Consider the following 25,378-nt stretch of genomic DNA (forward strand, 5'->3'; position numbering starts at 1 on the left):
AGGGGGTCAGTGTGCACTGACCCCTCTTGCTCTTCAGGCTTCAGGAAGCTATCTGCTAGCCGTGGGAGACACAGCTCTCCCACGGCTAGCGGAGAGCTTGCTGGCACCCAGAAGCTTGGGGTGCACTGAGCTCAGCATGCCCCAAGCTTCGGGCTTCCCCCGCCCCAGCCGCGCACCTGGGGGAAAATAATTTTTTCCCTTTATTTCCCCCCCAAAAAACTAGGTGTGTCCTATGGGCCGGTGCATCCTATGGGGCGAAAAATACGGTTATTATAGTATTATAGAAGGGCTTGTGAGACTTCCTGTCTCAGGGTACAAGATAGCTTGGCCAGGATTGAGTACTACTCACCTTGAGGTGGGGTTGTATGTGTGTGTGTGTTTGTGTGTGTGTGTTTGTGTGTGTGTGTGCATTTGCTATTCCATCTCAGGCAGCAAAATGTCTTTGGCCAGTGCTGATGGCTGCAGCGCATTGCACAGTTGCACCACATTCCTCTGGAATATGGACTCTTCAATGCTCCCCTTTAGGAGTCTTGCCTGATGCTGTCTCTGATGCTCAGGCCTATTTATTGACCCAGACGTCGAGTTCTAATATAACATAATCGCCTGGCTTTCTGTCGTTCCTGTTGGGTCTTTCAAAACACATTTTACCATGGTTTTAGTCCTTCCTTATTTTAGCTACTCAGAGAGGTTTTACCTGAAGAGTGGGAAAGACCTTCCTTAAATAAATAAATGAAATAACCAACATAACATTTGGCAGTTTAAGCAGATCCACGGGGGGCTGCAATACACATTACCGGCTTGAAACACAAGTAGGCCATCCTTTTCCTCAATTTGGATCGAAGCTGGTTTGGAGGAAAATGTATCAAAACACAGTATTCCACAAGAAACAACATGGCAGCTACAGGCTAGAAATAGATTTGTTTGTACACCACTTTTTAAGCCAGTGGTGATAGTTTACTGCATACAGTGTTAATGGGAGTGTATATTCAGCCAGGGTTGTAGTAGTTTCCCCTACAACCATTCCCTGTACAAACTATTGTTTATTTTTGTCCATTATGTATCATATAGTACAAGTGACACTTTTAAGTATTACATAAGTTTCCAAAACAAGGACGTTCTTGATAAATTGACAGATGGCATTTCACTCCCTCACCCCTCACTCAAATGGGCATACCCTACTACACAAAACCTGATATTCATGAGCTGATCTTACTTAGAAAATATGTCGGCATCCATTCTGCAATGGGTGGAAATATATATTTGAAATCCTGTTGCGTACTATGTTCTCAGTGTTAAGATTCTGCCATCCAGGCAGGCAAACCATTATTGGCCTCATTTTATGCAGAAATCAAAATAAACACACTAAAGTACTTGCCAGGTGATCCTGCCTTGGGCAGACAGTTGGGACTTACTAGTCATTCTTACAGTTCTATAATTCCACGGCTCAATTTACACCAGGGTTGGGTAATCTGTGGCCCTCCAGATTTGGTTGAAAGAAAACCCGCATCATTCCATAGCTGAGAGAGAGGTATGCTGGAGTCTAACAACATCTAGAGGGCCACAGGTTCATTCCTGATTTGTGCAACACCACTGTGGCATGGGAACTATTGAAAAACAGCTTTCCTGTGAATCATTTTAGTCATTTGGATTGTTTGGTGACTTCCGAAGTCAACAACAAAGGAGGCAAGCTGGCACAGGAAATAGTCACATTATCAAAACAACCCATTGGTTCAATGCTTATACACATCCCCAGTGCAAAACGGGAGTCTAGCCACAGGAAAGCATTATTTGTGTGGGTTCCTTGCTGCAAAAGGAATGCATAAATTGGGTCCAGGTCTTGCAGTTTTCCCTGTGGCATTACATTATACCAGACAAATGTTCTGAACAAAAGGTGCACATGGGAAGGCAAAGGACAAAGGCATCATAAAACAGCAAGACATTTATATAACAGGTATGCAAGGGAGAAAGACAGCATGACCCTACTGCAAAAGTGGGCACACGCAATGGGGAGACAATTATTGAAAATACTCACTCATCCACTTGGTTTTGCCTTCTCTTGGCTTTGTGTAGCCAACTGGTGCATAACAAGGATGAAGTCAACTGGTACACAGTGAGAAAAAAGTGTACACAGACTAACAGATACAACATTTTACTTTGAAGGAGTGTATCACAAATGATTTATGGTAAACTGTTACATACAACCAATACAAATGGGGCACAAAACACATTATGAATCAGGTGTCTCGACAGGTACGATTCATAAGCTGATTTATGTAAAATCCAAATAGGATGTAAGAAAGGAGAGCATCCTATTCCATCACCCAGTCATGTCCCAGTGTAGAGATGTTTCACAGGATGTTTTTTCTACATGGGTACATCCATGTAAGAAGACTGCTCATGTGTCTCTTGCCACATGTATATATATATTGGGGAATCTCAGTGGGCAATGGATTCCCAAGGCATGTGCACATAAGAAGCCCAAACTGCCACAATCTTCACACCATTCAGCGTAATCCATGTAGGAAAACTGCCCTGTGTAATGCAATCTAAACACGGGACATTTTGAGTTTCTGTATATATAATGCAGCATTGCAAATCTGTAAGAGCAATCGAGAGAAAGTGATTTTTAGGTATAGGATAACGTTGGCAGTTGTTATGGATCATGAACATACAATCTGGACAACCCAGGGGGAAATTTTGAGCTGACCTTTTGTAATTATCCTAGATTTGTCAAATAAACCATCCAGTATTTAGAGAATAGCGGGTCTGTGGAAATGAGGAAATGATTTTGCAATTTTAATCCAGATAAAATTTTAAACTATTGATTATCAGGGGCTATCGACCATACTGCTCACTTGTGGCTAGTATGCTTAAAATCATTACGGTACTTTTATTTTACACATATCCTCCAATCTGGCATTCAACTTAGAATGTATTTAACGTATGCCCCTATGTAATATATAGTAAGATAAATATCACTGGAAGATAACTATCACCAAGCAGGCATGCATATTCTAAATTTAGTTGCCAACTAAATTGAGTGACAGAGTACAGAGTGCCTCCATAAGCTCACGTGACAAGCATCACAGCTTAGATCAAAACGGATGGTTATTGCTATTTTATCCAATTCATGTTTAATAGTGTAAATTACACTATTCCTGGTTCGGATGTAATGCTAAACTATGGTTGAATGTTATGTACATGAGCTTATGCCCAAACTTTAAATTGCAGTTCATCTTAACTTCGGTTTATTAAAACAGCCATGGTTGTTTGAAGCTGGCTTGCATCAGCAATCAGCACTTAAGATTAAATACTGTCTGGGTTCAGATGTAACAATAAACTGCGATTAGATAAAAAGAGAAGAGAAAGTTTCAGTCCCTTGCTTGCAGTTGTGCCAAAGGAGGAGAGAGCAGAGTGGACAAGCCCAAAGCTCATTCGTTATATTGCATCTGAATGAAGCCAGAATCTCATATGTTGGCAACAGCTAGACCAAAGGCACACAGTTTCAACAAAACAGGTTTTCATTTGATTGGGTGTGTTGTTGTTGTTTTTGTTTACAGAAGAACCTATTACAATTTCTCTACGCTTTCACAGCAGTCATTTCAAACTATGGGTCTGCATATTGACTTTTACTCGTTACGTGAGAAAGGGATTCAAACTGAAATGAGGGTGGTCCAGTGTTTTGCAGGCACTAAAACATATTTTGCAAAATGACACACACCTCTATGGAGAAGATGTTACATAAAGTTTTATCAACATACCTTTTGCTGTGAATGTGCATTTATATATACTCTGTTATGCAAGTATGGACAGCATGAATCACAGTTGACAGTTTCAATTGGTTTTAGACACTCTACTGGTAACTGACATATGTACACTGTGGTTCTGTAAATCATTTTCCTCAACTCCTCTGTCGTTTTTGGTTTTTAAGCCCCAAGCCCTAATACACAAGATCAGGAAACACAAAGTGATTTCTTTCACTCTCTCTTTCTGTATTTTATGTATTATGCATTTTGGGTTTTCTAAAAAACCAAGCTGAAGTCGATTAGCTAAAGATAAAAATGCATCAGCCAAAGTACTTACTATTGAAAAACAATGGCTCCCCTCCCCCCCCAATACGCCCCCAATGTAATTTGGGGTGGAAAGTGGCCTTACATAAATATCTCTCCCAACCCCTGTTTTTCAATCTTATGAAACATTTGACTCCAAGAACAGAAATCATTCTCGGCTCATTGTTGGTCTCCATGAAAATCAACATATGTCAGCTTCCTCCTCGGAATCCTACCATTCTGCCCACCTGTGATTTCATAGTAAGGAGGGGCTTTTCCTCGGCAGGCTCCTCCCTCGGTATCTCCTTCATCACCATGGCAACAGCCTTATCTGCCGCCCTAGAGCCTTTCCCCTATAACAGTGAAATCAACAATGACTCGTGTCAGGAGGAAACTTAGCAACCTGTTACAGATACAGAAATAGCTTATTATTATGGTTATCATTAGTACTGAGCCCCTAAAAACAACACCAGCCCCAAAATTAAACCAAGGTGTCAAGTGGAGAAAAAGCAATTTTCGGTCACTGTAAACAAAACTGTGAATTTTGCAATTAAAACAACAAGTGTAAAGTACTTAATAGTGATAACGAATAGATATATGATGCCCAATGCTACACTCTTACTTTATAACAGCCATTCAAGATCATATCAGCATTAGCCATGGGATCTGTGGTTTTTCCTCAGGTCCCCACAGAAATCCAGTGTATTATGTCAGGTATACTGATATATAGCCAGGTAGTGACATTCAGCTTTGGGATATAATAATTTATAATAATAATAATTTATTATTTATACCCCGCCCATCTGGCTGGGTTTCCCCAGTCACTCTTGGGATGCCAATTGTACACTGTTTTGTTTCCCAGAATTAATTGCTGGCCTACCTAGTGCAGGACAGGTATCAGACTAGGCTACAAATCAGCAAGCCTCCAGTTCGAATCTCGCTTCAGCCATGAACTTACCCAATAACCGTAATATGGAAATAGCATTATTATTAATTGATCATTAATTTATTTATTATCTGCCCTTCACCCTAAGGTCCCAGGGCCAGTTACCACATTAGAAACAATTTGAAGCAACTTATTTTATTATTCAACCTTACAGGTTCTTGTAAAGTTCACATTAAGCTCTTTGAACAGTCTAAATAACTGTATTATTACCAACTGAATGACTGGGCCTTGCCTTATTGAAGTTAAAGCCATAGAATTGAGCATCATGTGTGGTATTAATTATAAGAGATGTTAAAGCAAGTGGCATAAACAGTTTTTCTAGCTTTCATTTGCAAACGACATCAAGCCGACCTCATTCATTGTTGGTAGTTTTGGGGTGAATGCAAACAGTCTGTAACAATGCAGTTACATGCTCATAAAATCTCATCAGGTATCTACTTTACCCCATTGATAGCTGCTGTTCTTAAAAGACAAAACATTAATCTCACAGGAAGTCACCATGTGACAAAAGCTTCAAACAGCCAGGCTATCATGCAATTACTGTAATTATCAAGTGAATGGCACAGGGAGCTGAACATTCACACTGAGGAAGAAGCTGCCTGTTGCTTCCGAACTTTGAATTCTTAAAAAGAAGCGTTAAGTTGTAGTTAACAGTTGATGCAAAAACTAGTGGTATCCAAACAGAATTTCAAGAAACCTCTTTGAAATAAAATCCTATTTCTTTGAGGAAAATCTTCTCCCTAGAAAATTGAACGAGTTCTCCTTTCAGTACAAGAGCAAGTCAAAGCACAACACAACACAAGCCGCCTTAGAAGAAAAAAGTTATTATAAAATAAATAGAATTTTAAAACTAATGTCAGATGCAGAAGAGTGCATTGGTCATGAGGAGATCCTAAATTCTCAGAAGTAACTCCCATTGGTTTTAACACCCCAATGCAAGTGGAGACTGAATCCATTCACACCATGAATGTCAATTGAAAATCAAACAAAGCACTTCTTTCAAAGGATGCATAATTTCTCGTTAAAAGCTCAAGAAGAATATGGTAAACTCAGTGACATAAACATGGCAGAGTTGACATAATGCCATTCATACACATTCACAGAGAAGCATCTGAGCAATGAAGCATCTCTTTAAAAAGCAGTATTGTCAGTTTTGAGTCAGTTCTGATATACCATTCTGGGGGGGGGGGGAACCCAACCTTTTTTGTCTGTACCTTAAAATGTGTATCTATAGCACCGAGAACCTGCCAGTTTAGCATATATTAACCAACCTCCCATCCCCGAATACTTTGATGATATAATTTGGTATTCTCCTGAAAAAAAAATACTTTTCATAGAGGCACATCAGTGCCAAGACTGGCTCCACATCAGCCTGGTCCTCTGAGGAAACTGTGTGATGGACAAAATGGCTTCTTCAAGCACCTCCTACCATGGCTGAGTCATCCTTTGCATTAAGGTATATTTCTTCCAGCTCAAGGCATTCTGGGCTATCATCCAAGGTTTCAAAGTTGCCTTGGATCTCACCAGTGTGATCTTAGGTGACGGCAAATTAAACAGATTGAATGAAAATGGGTTCCTTGGTGTGAACTCTTGTTTTGCAGCTTGCCTGGTGCATGTAGTCAAATTTTGGATTGACTTGCACTTTGACCTCTCCCCTCTTCTGCTCAGATGGGCTGCCTGCATCCCCTCCCACCTTTTAAAGCAACTTCTATGTTTGCCTCTCACATTACCAGGAAAAAAAGAGAACACAGTGGTACCTTGAGTTACAAATGCCTCAGCTTACAAACGCTTCAGGTTACAAACTCCACTAGCCTGGAAGAGTTACTTCGAGTTGATAACTTTGCCCCAGGATGAGAATGGAAATCGTGTGCCGGCGGCGCAACGGCAGCAAGAGGCCCCATTAGCGAAAGCACGCCTCTACTTAAGAACAGTTTCAGGTTAAGAACGGACCTCTGGAACGAATTCAGTTTGTAACTAGAGGTACCACTGTATTTGAAACACAGTTGTTTTTAAATGGCTTCAGGGTTAAGATTGGTGCGGTAACGGAACATGTCAAAACAGCCCTTCTGATCAGAAACCTAAACCATGTAGATGTGGAAAGGCAGAAAACCACACACACACTGCTCATTCTAGAGGCGTGGAAAAGTTAATGATACATCAGAACTGGACATCAAGATGGCTGCACAGCTTTGTGGCTCAGGTGGTGAAAGGATAGAATGAGTGGGAAGGGCCTCATGGGGTTAAATATGTGGGGATATTACAACTTCCTTGGTCCACCCCCCCATGCAAGGAACCTGGCGGAAAGAATGCAGATGGAAGCCGGTAGTGATGTTCATAATCAAAGGCTGGAGACCTGGATTGGACAATGTACAGTGGTACCTCGGTCTAAGAACAGTCCTGTTAATGAACGATTTGGGAAACGAACTACGCAAAACCGGAAGTAGGCATTCTGGCTAGCAAACTTTGGTTCGGAAGATGAACAGAAGCTGAATGGTGGAAGGGCACTGGCAGCAGGAGGCCTCATTAGGGAAAGCGCGCCTCGGTTTAAGAATGCTTTCGGTGTAAGAACGGACTTCCGGAACGAATTAAGTTCATAAACGGAGGTACCACTGTATTGGGAAAGCACGGTGGAAAAACAACTCTCCTTTGTGTGTGTGGGGGGGGGGGAAGGGTAATATACATTTTTATACATAAAACCCGCATAACCAGATTTCAGATGAGCAGAGTTTAGACTTTTATTTTCCAGTATTTCATCTTTTCAGTTGGCTTTTTTCTCTCCAAGGGAAACAGTTATTTATTACTGGGGAAGGGGAACCAAACTTAATTGAGGGCTTTAAAAAAATGATATTGGGGCCTGTTGTATCTAAAACTTCATTGTTGGCATCTACCTATTAGGTTACAATGCAGGACTCTTTCAATCCACAGAGAGCAAAATAAGACATGTTATTTCTCATATCTGTAAAATGCACCCATAGAGATGTGATTTCTGGAAACATCTACGACCAAAGAAAAAATTTCAGCATATTCATTCAGTGCTTGTGTGGTTACCCTACAGTACATGCTCATACCAAATTTAATAAGCATGCTGGTTGCTTTACACTCCACTGATATCCGAAGAACCGGAAAGAAAATGCATTATAGTGGTGTTTTTAATCTGATGAGAAGCACATTCTAGTTGCTAAGCATAACAAAATATGGCCAAATATGCACAATTCCATTTGTGATTCAGTCAATCAATCTGTGACAGCATCCTCTTACATGATATGTGGGGCTAGCGGTAAATATCATGCGACTTTGGCAAAGTTAGTCCTTTCGTGCTGAATGTTGGGATGAAGCATGTTCTGTCAGCTAGGAAGAATGCATTGGAGAAAGGAAGTAAAAACAAAACAAAACATGCAGTGCCTTTTACTTCTTGCACAGGAGGAAAAAACCCACCAAGGCAAAGGTCAGCTCACATTTCTGAAGCCAGAGCCACTTTTTCTTCAAGGTCTCACCTACTGCCTGAAAAGAGGTATGATACCCATGTTAGTGCCTGATATCAGGTTCTTAAATAATCAGTCCATTGGACGGTTGCGATCGTAACACTACAAAACCTTCCACTGCTATCTCAAGCTTAAGACATGAGACCCCCCCCCTTTACTTTGGTCACAAGGGGGCTTTGCTTTGAGTGGGGGGGGTGAGGTGGGGGAAGAGAACTTGCAGCCCTTTTTAGCCCTTGTGAAAGCTGTCCCAGTTGTGCTTTTTGAACTGGTCTTTGACCGTAATAAATTATGATGATGAACTTGCAGCCATCCATAAACCCTTATAGCAGGTTTACTAGTACACAGGGGAGAGTAGCTGGAAAAGAAGCTCTGTGCTACGGCTGTTGTCTCTCTAGACACTTAGGAACAGCTGTGAGTCCATTTCGTAGCTGCTAAAACAGGAATAATGGACTGAATGAATCAGCCCTATAAGTCAGGATAACACAAAGAAATTTCAAATGAGCCACTGTCCTCTTCTAAGGTCTACTCTTGCAATCTGAGCTATTGTGATACTGGTTTTACAGATGGACCAGGAAGAGTAGTTAAGCGGATGTTTATAGAGGAGATCAGGGATATTAAAGCACTGGGAAATATGCAGAAAAAGAGTAGCGGAAGCACCTTCCAATTGGGGAATCAGCCTTCCCCAAGCTGGTGCCCTCTCAGTATTATGGACTACAATTCCCATCAGCCCCAGTCCGCCTTTCAGCCTAATGAAAAGAATTATAGAAATCTGTCAGATTATAACAATGAAGAATAATGAAGAAAGTTAACAGATAGAAATTCTGTTGGGTGACCCAACAAAATTAAATGGCAAAAGGTGGACTGTGCTTTTCAGTTTCCAGGAGGCGTCTGAATGGACACTTTTGGAGACAGATCAATGGGAAAGACAGGGCTTTGGCAGGACTCTCACGTGTTTATAGTATCTCTAGACTTCCAATAATTAGATGCTCCAAAGATTAGACACTAATGGGGAAGAGAGCACACGGCACAGCATGTTTGAGCATGAGTTTTTCTTCGCAGTCTTCAAGAGCTTCATTTATGGGCAGCCTGAGACTTAGGAAGCCTTGCATGATTAATCTTTTAAAACAAACACTGAAATCCCCATCTTCTACAAATCTTGCATCAAAAGCTCAGCAACCAATTGCAACATCTTTTCTTTTTTGATTCAAATCACATATGATGCACAGAGAAACCTGGGCCTCAGTTCTTCAAAGAACTGGGCTGCAACCCATTGCACAGTCAGGGTGCTTATATCCTATTGAAATCAATGAGGTTTAGCAAACTATGTATATAATTACAACCTTGAGGATGCTTCACATTCTCCCCCTTTTTAAAGGTGTACCCTTCAGATATTTTCATGTATCACGAAACACATGATGAATGAATGCAACACATGTCAGAGAGCCGGGGTTAGCTTAGGATCTCTGCCAGATGTGTCCTTGTTTGCAAAACTGGATTTGTAGCATGTGAAACAGCAGCCCTACTCAGTCTTTTAACATCTCACGGAGAGAGAGCAGGGTTGCATGCACTTGCCCTGCCTTAACTGTTACATCCCAAGCCACTGCCACCCCCATCATGTTCACATGTTGGAGGCATGTCTGATGAATGCCCATAGGCTGTATTTGTGTAAAGGAACCGTGGCCACACAGGCTTTAATTGGATGCAGTGGTAAACCATGGTTTGCGCAAATCAGAAAGGAGGGAGTGTGCCAACTCAAGTCATGGCTCATGTTTCAACTACTATGTGTGAACTGAGCCAGTCTTTCTAGGACCATGACAAAAAATAAAGGATTAGTCCATCAACGTTTGGAAAATGCAACGCAACTGATCATCTGTTTGATGCTGCTGTTAAAAACTAATGATGCCCATATCAACAAACATGGAAGAATGGAGTTAGCTGTATTTTATTTTTTGCTTCAGATGCTCTCTAGTGCTAAATATTTTCCATTAAGGTTGGCTTCCTGTACCTTTTACCTGTTTTGTTCTGAAATGACTAATTTTACACTTGCCAGTTTCTGATAATGAATAGCTCATCATTGCTTAGAGAAACAAGGGGATTGGTTTTTTTCATAAATGCAGCACCTCGGAGGACTTGGTGGATGAGCTTGACAAATACAAATTTGGTCTGTGGTGTGCAGATTTTAAGATCAGCATGCATAACACACAATGTAATGCTCAAAGGATTGGGCAAGGCTTCTTTTACAGGGAGGTGGGACAGGGTAAACTCTACTTTCAGAGAATACAATTTAACAGCCATTTCTAATGTTCCAGTTTTCATTCAGTGGGGTTCGCAAGGAGGGTCAAATCGTAATGTTGGAAAAGCCCAAGAAACATCACAGCATACCAATGTTGGATTTACAAGCTGATGCCAGGAAATGACTTATGGTTCTAGCAAAAATGGTAATGCCCAATGTGGCACGAATGCAAAGGATGCCCTGAAACATGCAGTTCCATAATCAGGATACTGGGCATCTGGGTTTATTTATAAGCTACACTTCAGCTGAAAGCTAGCTAGAAGGACATAACTTTCAATATTTAATATTCAATATTTTAACAGACATTTTTGTTCAAGAGGTCTTTCCCTGAAGCGTGATCAAGTCATTATATGGAATATTAATTGTATATCCTTGTAGAAATTGTGTTAGTTTTGTTGATATTTTCACCCGCTCCCATTGCAAGAATTTCCTGATCTGATGTTTTGAGAAAGGAGGGGGCGGAAACTGCTCTTCGACTCTTCCGCTCCTGACTGACTGCCTGACTCTGTGTGTGGAGAGAGTCTTATTTACGTGGTGACTAGATGGCTGAGTGGGAGCTGTAACACTCATGCAAGCCAGTAGTTCTTTAGTTTGTAGTAGCTATTAGAAATAAAAGGAGTTATGCTTCACAGCTAGCTTCCGCGTTATTTATACTCTGCTGAGTCTGGTGCTATACAATGCACAGTTGTGAGTCCAGGGCACTTAGACCTGCTTTCCAGGATTGGAAGGTCTCTGAAAGTGCTCCAGCTGCCTAGCCCAGTCGGGGCAGAACCAGTTATTGAGCCCAGTCGCTGACATCGGTTGAAAGGCATGCTGACAAGTTTGTTAATTAGGTTTGGGGTTTTTTGCACTGTTTAGATGGCATCAGGGCATGAAGCAGATTATAAATCTGTAAAAGAAATGAAGTAACCTGCATGCTGTGGTATTAAACAACTTGCCACGGAATTCTCTTCACGAAATATTTATTATTCCAAACAACACTCCAGGGATGTTGGGATAAGCTTTTAGAGTGCTTTGATTAAAGCCAAACAGCAACTGCTGTGTTCTGTGAATCAGACACCTTGTTCAACCCCAACCTTATCCTTCTTATTTCTCATCACTTCTTATTTCTCTTTTATCTTATTCTTGCTATTATTCTTCATCTTCCTGTTTATCTGATTGAAGAAAGACTAGATTTTCCAGTAGTTTCACTGGGGCCCAATATATAACCAGGTCATAATTTAATGATTAGAAACATCTTTCTTTTTCACCAGAGTTAAGAACCACCCAAATGACACATATATCTGTTGGTTTTTTAAAAAACTGTTACCGATTTCGTTCTAATTTTAGTTTGTCTCCTTTACAGCCTATTATTATTATGGTTATAGGTACAGATAATGAGAAATGTGAATAAGCTACTTAAGTAGGGAACACTGTATGGATGTAATCATATTGCACCTCAATCTACTTTGCATAAAAAGTGCAAAGCTACTTGCCTTCTAACACGCTTTTTGTACCTAATTTTGCTAAGTATACACATTTTTGCAAAGCAATTTCCCATAAAATAATACATTTTTGTATGCTTTTCTTTTACTATATATATTTATATGCATTTATGTACACATTGCTTAGCTGGATAAATTTAAAGTTCACCTTTAAATCTGGGGTGAATCTACACTGGTTGATTATAACATTAAAAAGTGTTATAAAATATGACACCAGAGGGCACTGTAGAGCAGCGACCCATTGTCCATGGGAAATTGCATTGAGAGCTATATTACTTTTTTACAGCATTTTAACAGATCAGTGTAGATCCAGCCCTGAAATTTCTTTTCCATCCTTATTTGTATGTTACACTAAGCCAAACCATAGTACCCACTTTGCTCCTGCCTGGCTGATCTGCAGCTATACCATGAGCTAAGTCACAGTTTGACTATGTATGTTGTCTAAACCTGGGCTTATGGCTTAGCTGTCCTGGACAAACCACAAGACACACCTTGATTACAGCTTGTGATGAGTCTGGACTCTGGAGAGAGCTAAATCATGAGCCCGGGTTCATGTGACACACTAAGAAGAAGAAGAAGAAGCGTTTGGATTTGATATCCCGCTTTATCACTACCCGAAGGAGTCTCAAAGCGGCTAACATTCTCCTTTCCCTTCCTCCCCCACAACAAACACTCTGTGAGGTGAGTAAGGCTGAGACTTCAGAGAAGTGTGACTAGCCCAAGGTCGCCCAGCAGCTGCATGTGGAGGAGTGGAGACGCGAACCCGGTTCACCAGATTACGAATCTACCGCTCTTAACCCCTACACCACACTGGCTCTCGAACTATGGCTTAGCTCAAGCATCAGTTTATCTCCAGAAGGGCTTAGCATGGCACCAAGCCTTTAGACACCATGCACTAATTGTCATACCACCATCATAATAGTGATACTCGTATAGAAAGGATGTTGTGAGTGAAGCGGCCTTGAGCCAGAGACTTAATGAGACAGTTAGATTAAACCAGTAATTCTGAAATATGTTGGCACTTCTATTAGTTATAATTGCTTTGTTATGAACAGTGGCAGAACACTTTGTTGTGGGCCAGGCAGAAGAGACTTTAAAAAACCTGATATTTGCAAACCATGTAAATTGAGGGTGGGCTGGTTTTATTTCTTGCATGGCCAGTGATGATGATGATGACGATAATAGAATCCTCCTGGTCCGCTGGTATATTTTAGATTTACAAAGCAAGGAGACATGGTCAGGATTTCTCAGCTGCTATAACAAAAATGTAATTAATTTGTGCTAAGTGCTCCCCAAAAGGCATTATTTGCTTAAGAAGACAGATGTGCTAGAAAGAGACATTCAGGTCTGTCTGGTTCAGCGTTCTTTGCAAAAATACAGGGAGTCAAAACTAGGTAGCTTACCTGAAACTGCCCAGTGGACCTTTGCTTACCCTCTGCTCAACTCTAATCGAAAACATTCCTGTAGGATTCACCTGGGTGGGTGCGGGGAGCTCCGTTTTTCTAGCAGCTGGTGCCTCTGTATAACATCTCACAATTAATTTCAGCCCAAGCTGCAGAACTTGCAAGAAATATGGTACTGCTTAATGAGGATTTAATTAAGCTACTGCCACAGAATATTAATGTGATGTTACGAGGCAATCTGAGAGTGCTCTCCTCGCTGAGCAAAAGTAATTCATCACTCAGGAACTCCAATCAAAGAAAATGAGGAAAAATATATATACAAAATCTGCCCTGTAGTACTCAAGCACCTGAACTTACTTTCTGTTGCACACTTTCAAAACCTTTAGGAACACGCTGGTTGCAAAGAACAGGTCTGGCGTGAAGCATCTTGGCCACTTTGTGAAGCCTTTAAAAAAACCTCACTACTTTCCTCTCACCGCTCCTAGTTTCCACATCTGCTGGGCCTGTTTTTCCCTTTGTCTCACCCGACTGCACTGCATGCTCTTAGATGAGCAGGGAACCTTTGCTACAGGCGCTATTCCATGACCACACTTAGGATGCCACCTATGGGTCCTTTATTAAGTATTTATGTTATGTGATGTTTGTAGTTGGGACTCGGGTGGCGCTGTGGGTTAAACCACAGAGCCTAGGACTTGCTGATCAGAAGGTCGGCGGTTCGAATCCCCGCGACGGGGTGAACTCTTGTTGCTCGGTCCCTGCTCCTGCCCACCTAGCAGTTTGAAAGCACGTCAAAGTGCAAGTAGATAAATAGGTACCGCTCTGGTGGGAAGGTAAACGGCATTTCCGTGCGCTGATCTGGTTCTCCAGAAGTGGCTTAGTCATGCTGGCCACATGACCCGGAAGTTGTACACCAGCTCCCTCGGCCAGTAAAGCAAGATGAGCGCCGCAACCCCAGAGTCGGCCATGACTGGACCTAATGGTCAAGGGTCCCTTTACCTTTACTTTTTTAATGTTTGTAGTTATGTAGGGTTGCCATACGCCCATAATTTCCTGGGCGTTGCCGGGATTCGTCCATCATAAATGGCGTCCGGGCGGAACTTCCTAAAATAGGCAGAAATGTCCAGGAAAACCCAGGTGTATTGCAGCTCACATCGTAAGTGTTATTCCCCCCCAACAACTTTTGTGTCTGGGTTTTGACTTTTTTAAATACGCCAACCCTATAGAGCTTGGTTTGAACTTTGGAAAGGCAGCATTCAAATAAAATGATTGATTGACCTGCACCTAGGTAATCTTAAGAGAAATTCTCTTTTGCACCTTCCTAAGAATTCTGCAGTTAAACCAGAGGACGCATCTCCATATCTAAAACATTAAAAGGGTCCTTCAACAGCTGAAAGTTCTGCACCAGGCTACATCTCAGAAAGTAAATGAAATGGCTCCTTGCCTGTTCAGATGCAAACATGGTGTTCCAATGCAAGCAGAGAATTGCCTTTCAATTTCAACGTTTCAGATATTTCTACGCACTCATTCCCAATGCATGGATGCATCTGCCTGCGACACCTAATACAGGAAGTGTGGGCCATTGGCTCAGCTAGCTGGCAGCAGCTCTCCAGAATTTCAGACAGTGGTCTCTACCAGCTGTTCTTGGAGATGCAGGGAATCAACCTGGGACAAAGCATGTGCCCTACCACTGAGCCACAGCTTAAATGGGAATCTCAGTCACATTGCAGCTCAAAATGAGCAATGTTGTCTCGTCAACAACTGTGACAAACGTGGTTCCCTTGGAGAAACTGCTGTTCTATGGCTACCTAGGTTGGCTTAATAACAGGTCTCAATCCTTAGAACTAAATTCCACAATCTAACATCTTTAGTATGCCTGGCATCAGTGGGTTTTTTTCAGGGGGGGGGGATGCAGTGGTATGCATACCCCTAAATATTTTGTGAATCTTTGTACTTTTGTCCATTTACTGTATTTATTTTCCCTGATTTGAACTATAAAATGGTGGTTTTCTTGAGTCGAAATGAGAGAAACCCTAAACATTTTTTAAAGAAAAAAAGCACCGCCTGACGTGACTGAGGGGAAAATAATTGAAAAATGTTGCATTTCCTTGAAATAATTTCATGTGCATACAGAAAGAAAAATGTAAAGAGTTTAATTGAAAATAATTTAGTTGCAAATACTTCACAAGTTAATTTTGTAACCTATGTGGGTGGCATTTCTGTCCAATAACTTGGTGGGGCATATAGTCTGTCATCTATTGTGTGATCTCAAATTTGCTTTTGGTGAACATGAATATTCAAGTAGTTGACTTTAAAGATTTGCATTCTCATAAATATTCATGTTACTCAGTCTTGAGTGCTTTAATGTTAATATAAGGCAAGAATGAGAAAAATGTGAACATGGTCAAAATGGAATTTGCTTTTGAATTAACTTAATATTAGTAGAATGCAAGGAGCACTTAGGTTAAAGGAAACAAGCTGGGCACCTGAATCACTCTTATATGCAAAACTGTGGATGGCCAAAGCTCTGCTTTCTTACAAAGTGATGTCTTACAAATAAGGTTCTCAAATCCCTCAAAGTAGACAGCTTTCAGCCCTCCAGATGTTGATGGACTCTAATTCCCATCAGCCCCATCTGGTATGGTCAGTGGAAAGGGATGGTGGGAATTGTAGTCCAGCAACCTTCAAAGGACCACAGATTCCTCACCCAAGCCTTATGAGGAGCGGCTGAAGAAGCTGGGTATGTTTAGCCTGGAAAAGAGGAGATATGATAGCCATCTTCAAATATCTCAAGAGCTGTCACATGGAAGAGCGCCTCCCAACACTAACAAGATCTAGCTAGATCCAGCAGCCCAACTGATTGTCCAGTCAAGCAGCACCCAACAACCCTGGCCCCAGCATCACGGCCGGGCCTGAGCTCAGTGGATCTGAACCTGCTGAGCTGAGCCTAAGACTGTGATGAATCCAGACCTCTGGTGTCCATAGCCAGAGCCAGTGTGGTGTAGTGGTTAAAAGTGGTGGACTCATAATCTGGTGAACCGGGTTCGCATCTCTGCTCCTCCACATGCAGCTGCTGGGTGACCTTGGGCTACTCACACTTCTCTGAAGTCTCTCAGCCCCACTCACCTCACAGAGTGTTTGTTGTGAGGGAGGAAGGGAAAGGAGATTGTTAGCCGCTTTGAGACTCCTTCGGGTAGTGATAAAGCGGGATATCAAATCCAAACTCCGCCTCCTTCTCCTCTTCTGAGGAACCAGCTCCTTCCACTCTGGAGATATTCGCCCCCTGTCAATCTGCCAGTCCTACTGAAGGGAATGGAAGAAACATGCTAAGGCTCAAACTCGGAGCCCAGTCCTCCCAGTCCCTTTAAGACCTTCCATTCCTCCAGCAAGGGGGCAGACCCTGAAAGGAAGGATCTGGTCCTGAGAGAATGAAAGCCTTCAGTTCACTCTTTGTTGTAGTAAGCTGTTCACTTTGGGCTTTCCTTTTCGCTGCCCTAAATGCCTTGCTAACTAAGGAGAACCAGTGTGTTGTAGTGCTTAGAGTGTTGGGCTCGGACCTGGGAGATCCAGGGTTCAAATCACAATTCAGCCACACAGCTCACTGAGGTGACCTGGGGCCAGTCACTGTCTCTCAGCCAAACCTACCTCACCGGGCTGTTGTGAAGATAAAATGGGGAGAGAACCACATATACCATCTTGAGCTCCTTGGAGGAAACATGGGATGTATATGTAATAATAATGATAAAAAACGACGATGATGATAACCATCTCCAATAGTAGTAGTAGTAGTAGTAGTAGTAGTAATAATAATAATAATAATAATAATAATAATAATAATAATAATAATAATATATTATTTATACCCAGCCCATCTGGCTGAGTTTCCCCAGCCACTCTGGGCGGCTTCCAATCAAGTGTTAAAAACAATACAATACAGCATTAAATATTAAAAACCTCCCTAAACAGGGCTGCCTTCAGATGTCTTTTAAAGAGAAGATAGCTGCTTATTTCCTTCACATCTGAAGGGAGGCCACAGGGTGGGCGCCACTGTCGAGAAGGCCCTCTGTCTGGTTCCCTGTAACTTCACTTCTCACAATGAGGGAACCGCCAGAAGGCACTCGGAGCTGGACCTCAGTGTCCGGGCTGAACGATGGGGGTGGAGACGCTCCTTCAGGTATACAGGACCGAGGCCATTTAGGGCTTTAAAGGTCAGCACCAGCACTTTGAAATGTGCTTGGAAACGTACTGGGAGCCAATGCAGATCTCTCAGGACCGGTGTTATGTGGTCCCGGCGGTCACTCCCAGTCACCAGTCTAGCTGCCGCGGTCTCCAAGGCAGGGAAAGCTGCATTTGGCTTGTTGGCTCACAAGGTTTGCAGGCCTGGCTTAGAAATTTTCTGGGACATCAGGCCCAATATCCAAATCTCCAATCCAGAGGAGAAAATAACATTCTGCACTACAGTGACCTCAATTCTCTGCCAAGCAAAGTGAAATCCTGCAAGCCTGAATAAATTTTGCAGATCAAGCCAATGTGCATGCAGTTATTTATTTTTGCAGAGTCTTCCCAAGCCTGCCTAGGTGAGGGTCATGGACCTCTCAAAGTAACAACACCTCATCCTCTGAAGAGCTGAAGCTCCGCTTTGAGATTTTATCTGGCACCGGCCTCTTATTTTCATGCTTATCACCACGGCCAGCCGGCCAGTCAGAAAGACTATGGAAAAATATGCTTTTATAAGCAGGAGCTCAGATTACTTGCTTGTATGCCCAACCAGCTTAAAGCATTTTGGAATACGGGCATCTCATTTGAAAGCACATTTTAAGAAGAACAAAAAAACAACAACCCCTTTCTCTATTATTAGGGTCTTTGCAAAGAAAGTTAATTGTGGGTCCTCTGTTGAAGTATAGGTGGATTCCCACGAGGCAAGACACAGTGATAACAGAAAGAACCTTTACTGAACTACATAACTGGGAAACAGGGGCAAAGCATTTGCTTATATACATTCCTGAAAACCTGGGCCACTCCCACTCCCAACGTGATTGGCTGTCTAAACTTCCAAGCTGCAAATCACGACTCAGATTTCAAGGGCCAATGGCAGAGGCCCAAATCCTGAAATGTCCTGTGATTGGACATCATGTATCGAATCAGAACACAGGAGCTCAGAAGCCACAGTCCAGACTCAAGCTCAGGCAAACACAGATCACTGAATATATAACACCTGTTACCTTCTCCCTTGATCACCAGGGCCAAAGCAGAAATGGTTGCACTGGAAGACCTCTGTGTCAGCAGGATCAGGTGTTGTCTGAACCCCCACAAAGCAGAAGCAAAGGCCACCCCATGTTTTCCCTTCCAAAACTGCCTTTTAGAAAAACCACAAAGGGGAGAGATAATGCCTCAGCCCCAGGGGTCAAATGTTACTTTATGGAACTCTCAATCTGCCCCTTGGCTCTGTTCCCAGGCCACACACCTCTAGCTACATCCTCTCCCTTCAGCCCACACACCCCACCAGCCTTGCTTTAAACTTCCTTGAGTTCAGAGCCATTTCCTCAAAGTCTGACGTAGCTACCAGGTCTGTGCTCCTAACCTTACCGACATTCTGCCACTTTAGCAATGGCCATCAAATAATTCCAAGCTCTTTTCAGCATTTCTAGCTTGGAAATATGGGGTGAATTCCAGGATAGTGTGAGCAAGTGTCTTCTTGTGCAGAGGAAGGCTTCTTCTCCTTCTCTACTGAAGCCTTTCATAATATGCTTTGGAGGGGATTGGGAGGACTGACTCAGATTTTGGGGGCACACAGTGAGCTGCAGGAAGGAGAAGAGGAACTGGAAGTCCTCTTGCACAAGTGGAATTCCATAGCACAAGCAGGTAGACCAGGCATCCCCAAATTTGGCCCTCCAGATGTTTTGGGACTACAGTTCCCATCATCCCTGACCACTGGTCCTGTTAGCTAGGGATGATGGGAGTTGTAGTCCCAAAACATCTGGAGGGCCGAGTTTGGGGGTGCCTGAGGCAGACCACACTGAATATCATGCAAGGATAAAAAAAAAACCACTATAGAAAACCTTTGGTCTTGGATGTGAGTGTCCTGAAAAGCAGTTCCCAAGCTTATATGCTAAATGTCGGCAAGCAACAGTTGAAACGGAGGATTGTTTCAAAAGCAGTTTGTTGCACTGAGAAAAGATCTCAAAGAGAGCTTTGGCATGGCTTGAGTAGCAGCTCTCTGGATTGCAGCCAGACGAGGCAATGAAACTTTAAAGGGAGGCATTGGCTTTCAAGCTTTCTGCTTTTCCACACGGTCTGATCTCCCAAGGAACCCCTGAACATCTTCCACAGATTCCCTGTAGGCTTTTCTCGCAACATAGTCCCATTCACTGGAGTCACAGAGGACCTCTGCCCCTGCTTGCAGCCTCTGGGCATTCAGACAGAGGATCCCAATCATACAGGGAGAGAGAGAGACCATATATCCATAGGCTCCATTCATACTTCAGTGGGAATGTGCAGAGGTTGAGGTGGGCCTGGAGGGTGCGATGTTGCTCTAGGCTGTTGTGTTGCAGTGGATGCCACTGCTCAGCTGGCATGGGTCCCTGGCCAGGCCTGGTGTGCCTTGCCATTGTGCCTGCTAACTCTGCTTTATACCCAACACTATCCTGTGTCTGCACATCGCAGTAAGTTTAGGAAGCTTCAGTAAAATCAGTAGTGGGCGGACAAGCTGTCTTTCAGGAAAGCTTGCCTGTCATAGCCTTCCAGATCTTCTTGCTGAGAAAACCACTGAACTGGCATACTTAATTTGCATGATGTAGAAGCAGAGACTTATACCAGCTCTATGGTGATTTAGCCCAGGCATTGTCTGCTCTGACTGAGAGTCTCTCTCTCTCTGGGGTTATACATCTTTCAAACCATGTGCTACCTTATTCTGTTACCTGGAGAGGCCAGGGATTAAAACTGATGCATCCTGCATGTAAAATATTGCTCTCTGCTGTCTTGATCTAGGCAGATAATTCAATGTAATCTGAAAAAAGGGGAAGTAATGTAGACACATGACCACCGCAGATAACTAGAAACTTCTAAAATTCCTGATATCCAAAGGTTTCGTTAAGTGGGTCATGTTCTGCAGAATATTTTTGATTCGATATATTTGGTAACAAGTTACCCATATATATTGGGCCACTAACAGCGCTGTTTCACAGAGTCAGTGATGGAATCCCAGTTACAGCTGCACACATTTGGGGCTACATCCCCCCCCTGAGGCTTTATTTTTAAATAAATAAACAAACAAACATGAGAGTTTATTTAGTAAAAGGGCGCAAGCCTAAGGCCTGATGTGACGCAATGAGTTGGGTTAGGAGTCATTGGGATTTCGCCTAAACCAGGAGATCCCTGGCTCAATCAGAAATATGTTGTTCTGAATCCTGGCTCTGCTGGGGTCAGCTAGCTTTGAATCTTAGAGTAAGACCTTTAAAAGGGGTGTGATGGGGGGTGGGACCAGAAAAGGGATTTAGGGTGGATTCTTAGCCAGTTCAGCTAGGTTATGCGACCTGCCAACCCAGCAAAAACTCAAACTCAAATGAAAAATGTTTTCTTTTCCCCTCTGCCAGGCTTAGGCAGCCAATTCAGCCAAGGCTGTGAACTTAGAAACATACCATATTTTTCCGTGTATAAGACTATGCTTTTTTATGTGGTCGCCTTATACACAGTGCAGAGGGGGACAGGTGATTGGTGACAGCTGTGAGCAAAAGATTGTCAGCGGTGATTGGGCAAGTGATTGGTGGCTGCGGCAAGGCTTGATGATGATTGGCTGCTGCGGCGGCAATTGGGTGGGCGATTGGCGGCTGCTGGCAGCAAGCGTGCAGACGATAGGTGGCTTTGGTGAGGTGTGAGATTGGCATTAGCCGTCAGGCCGATGAGTGCTTTTCGGCAACCCCCCTGAAGCACAACAACCCAGGGCAATCTCCCCCCCCCCTTCCTTAATTTGGTGCCGCCCAAAACAGGGGTCATCTTATACACGGGGGCGTGTTATACACGGAAAAATACGGTCATTTTATTGATCAATTTGTTTAAGCTTTGGTTTTCAATCAATGAATTGTTTAAAGGAACAATTAAATGGAACCATTCCACAGTCGTCATTGTGTTCTTGGTCTGTGTATAGTCTATAAATGACAAATATCTAGCACAGAAGAAAAGCAAAACAAGCCAAAAAGCTTTCAGAACAGCAAAATGAGAAATAAACCCAAGCGTTAGCCTCCTATATCCTTCCATTTTTTATAACCTTTGCAAATCTGTTAGTATGGACCACATTAACATTTTAAAAGAATCTTGACTTGCACTCTCGAAGCCTACTCAATAATGTATTGTGTCCTTTTAACTGCTAAAACAGAAGCAACAACACGATAGTGATATCCTACCAGATAGGCTTAAATTGATACCAGTTCCTGGGAGGTAGAATGAATAGAAGGAGGAACTGCGTATTTGCAGTGAGACCCTGGCAGCCAACAAATCAATGCCTGTCTTTTCTTATATATATAATAAATATATAAAGCAAGATCTCTATCGCGTTCGCTTTCTTTGATCTCAGAATGCCTTTAATCTTTAAGGCCATTTAATACAGCACAACTTTCAGAGTGAGAAATCTCATACTCTTGACTTGTTTGGGGGAAAACAATTTCGTCTTTTATCAGGACTCTCTGAGATCAGGCATGCCCCACTCCCACCACCACTCGGCTTTAATGGGCTTCCTGGCACTGAGAGGCATTTCTTTATACAGTAGGAAACTGTAAAAAATGCAATGCGAAGACAGCGGAACAGAAGTTTCCAAGCAAAAATGACTGTGTTTTGGTTTGGGTATAATTTTGGAAAGATCGGAATAGGAATGTTCACCTTCAATTGTGGCCAAAAAAAAATAAATATATATATATTTTAAATGAATCCATTTTTTAGCCTCCACCTGAGATCCCTTCCTAGATTCAAGCCTAGGTCAAATTCAAGAGTATCTTTAGAAGTGACTCCTTCCACATCTGAACTGTCCAACTAGCAAGCACTGGAAATCTCTGTTTAGTTATAAAGACCTAAGAAAGAGCCCTGCAGGATCTGTTAAGTATAATTGGTTTAATCGACACAGAAATGAAAGTGCCTGTATATTAATGAAGGTTTAAAATGGAAAATGGCTAAATGTGTATTGCTAACACTGGAGTTTTTCCCGCAGTAGTTTTTCTAAGTGGTCTCTGAGCTCTTGCTGAGTTGATAATTAACTAATTTTCTGCTAGCTAACATGTGAGTGTTGTAACCTTAGATCAGGTGGCAAAGGTACTGAGCTGCAAATTCGCCATCTTGAAAGGGCATTTTGATTTTTGGAGTTATCTTTTATTTCTAAGACACTGAGCTTGTTCTGGACAGCACAATACATTGTATGAATATTTTGGGTATATCTTTGGGGCTTGTGTACTGTTTTTAAAGAGTTCTGCAAGTAAAAGTTTGAATAATATTGTTATGGGTCTGGGCAATGCTATCTTCCAAAAGGAGTCAGTTCCTATACTTCTAGTTGCTACAAACTACACAATATTAACATCTGCAATAGGATCAGACCAAAGGCCCATTTAGTCCAGAATCCTGTTCTCACAGTGGCTAACCAGATGCCCATGGGAAGCCCAGAAGCAGGTCCTAAATATAGCAGCACTCTCCCTACTTGTGATTCCCCAAAATTGGTATCTAGAGGCATGCTGCATTTGATAGTGGAGGTAGAACATGATCCTCACAGCTGATTGCCATTGACAGACTTATCCTCTACGAAGTTGTCTAAAGCTATTTTAAATCCAAGTTGAAGACCATCGCTACATCTTCTGGTAGCTATGGTTTATAAAAGGAACTATCTGGGTTCCAGCATTGAATATTAAGACAAAGGTCTTAATTGACCTACTTTGATCTCCTACTTGCTCCTTTTCCTACAGGTCTGTGATTATACATTCAATGAAATATGTGGTACAAACCTCTCAGAGCAATGGTCCTCAGAGAAGAGCTGGAGGACCACCCATTTGACAGACCCCTGCCTATGCAAAATCTCTCCTTGGCATGTTAGTTATCCATGTTTGTTAGCTTCCCTGAAAGTGCAGAGAGACCTTGAGAGCATCTTCTCTTCCAGGGCCCAGCTTGCAGAAGGGTTCATGAAAGCTTAATGTGAAGGGAAACCTTCCTAAGACACTTTCATTCCAGGAACGCAAGCAGGTTAAGCTTCCCTGTGCTTTATCTTTTTGTGCGCCAGGGTAGCAACTCAAATCCTCCCGGGCGGCTGATATAACACCTAATGTATCAATTAAGCAGGCTATTCATGACAGATTTGTGCAGAAACAATCGTTACATGCAGTGTCCTTTTGAAATAACTATGGCTGCGCATGGTGAGCCTTTTCTGCTATGATAATGCAGCTCTAACACATTCCCTTCCGCTTCTCTAAAAAGAGTCAGTCCAAGATATTGCGATAGAGCAACCTCTTTTCTCCATCCTGGGATCTCTCGCTCATCTCATGTACACACATCTCCTCCATATCTTATTATGCTACTGGATTCTTCATTATCCTATTTTAGCATCCCTTTTATCCATATCTGTTCTTTCCTCCCTCCAGTCACTTTTTCTATAAACCACTAAATATCCAATATTCACTAGATACGAGGGCTTTTTTTCAGCTGGAACACTCCGGAACTTAGTTGCAGCACCTCTCCTGAGCTTGACCCCCACCGATGGTGCAAGTTGGTGCATCCACACATTTTTGGCACTTTGCTTCTCTTCTGAAAGAATATTCGACACCTCCCTTTCCATGAAGGCGCAGATTGCAGCTATATCAAAGGCGACATCTTTTCATCTCCGCCAAGCTAAGCAGTTGGCTCCTTTCCTCACTCGCCCTGACCTAGCCACTGTGATCCACGCGATGGTCAGGGGCGCCGACTTATAAAAAATATTGGGGGGGGCGGGGGCCCATACCGACTTATAAAAAATATTGGGGGGCCCCAAGACCTCCAAACCGCTGCTGCTGGAGGAACGAAAGGGGCGAGCCCCGGGCTGCCCCGACCTTAAGTGAACCTGTGAGGGCCCGCCCTGGGCGGTGAATATTAATGAGCTAGGGGGAATATTAATGAGCTAGCCCCGCGAGATTTGTTGATGGGTCGAGAGCCCGCAACCCCACCCCCTCTCTAGATCGGGAGTGGCTTTGTTTTAACTCATTACTGAATGTATTTTAAAAGGTAACTATCGTCAAACAAGGAAAATAAAAAATACCAACATAATTTTGTGATTAATATAACTAATAATTTTCTTAAATTATTGGGGGGGGGCGGAGCCCCCCCAAACGAATTTTTGAGGGGGCTCGGGCCCCCTCAGGCCCCATGGAGTTGGTGCCTATGGCGATGGTCACCTCCAGACTGGATTATTGTAACTCACTCTACGTGGGGCTGCCCTTGAGACTGACCCAGAAACTCCAGCGGGGTCCTTGCTGTGGGATCACATTCACCCAGTGCTATACCAGCTGCACTGGCTCCCGGTGGAGTACAGGATCAGGTTTAAGGTGCTGGTTTTAACCTTTAAAGCCCTATATGGCCTAGGACCCTCGTACCTACAGGACCGCCTCTCCTGGTATGTCCCACAGAGGACCTTACGGTCTTCAAACAAAAACATCTTGGAGGTCCCGGGCCACAGAGAGGTTAGGCTGGCCTCAACCAGAGCCAGGGCTTTTTCGGCTGTGGCTC

At 42.8% G+C, this 25,378-nt stretch overlaps 1 protein-coding gene across 7 annotated transcripts in view; it reads right to left on the reverse strand.

Annotated features, from left to right (window-relative positions):
- Positions 1-25,378, reverse strand: part of PEX5L (peroxisomal biogenesis factor 5 like) — a 190,436-nt gene that overhangs the window by 57,938 nt on the left and 107,120 nt on the right. For 3 of the 7 annotated variants that reach the window (XM_081862471.1, XM_081862468.1, XM_081862472.1), the window contains one exon: positions 4,298-4,402. The exons of 2 other annotated variants lie outside the window; for them this stretch is intronic. In XM_081862471.1, the coding sequence (XP_081718597.1) occupies positions 4,298-4,402 (105 nt within the window). Of the gene's footprint in view, positions 1-4,297; positions 4,403-8,430; positions 8,490-25,378 lie in introns of those variants that run through there. 2 more of the 7 variants (XM_081862469.1, XM_081862474.1) reach the window with 2 other exon arrangements.

This window comes from Podarcis erhardii, assembly GCF_964252035.2.
Source record: "Podarcis erhardii genome assembly, chromosome: 5".
NCBI lineage: Eukaryota > Metazoa > Chordata > Lepidosauria > Squamata > Lacertidae > Podarcis > Podarcis erhardii.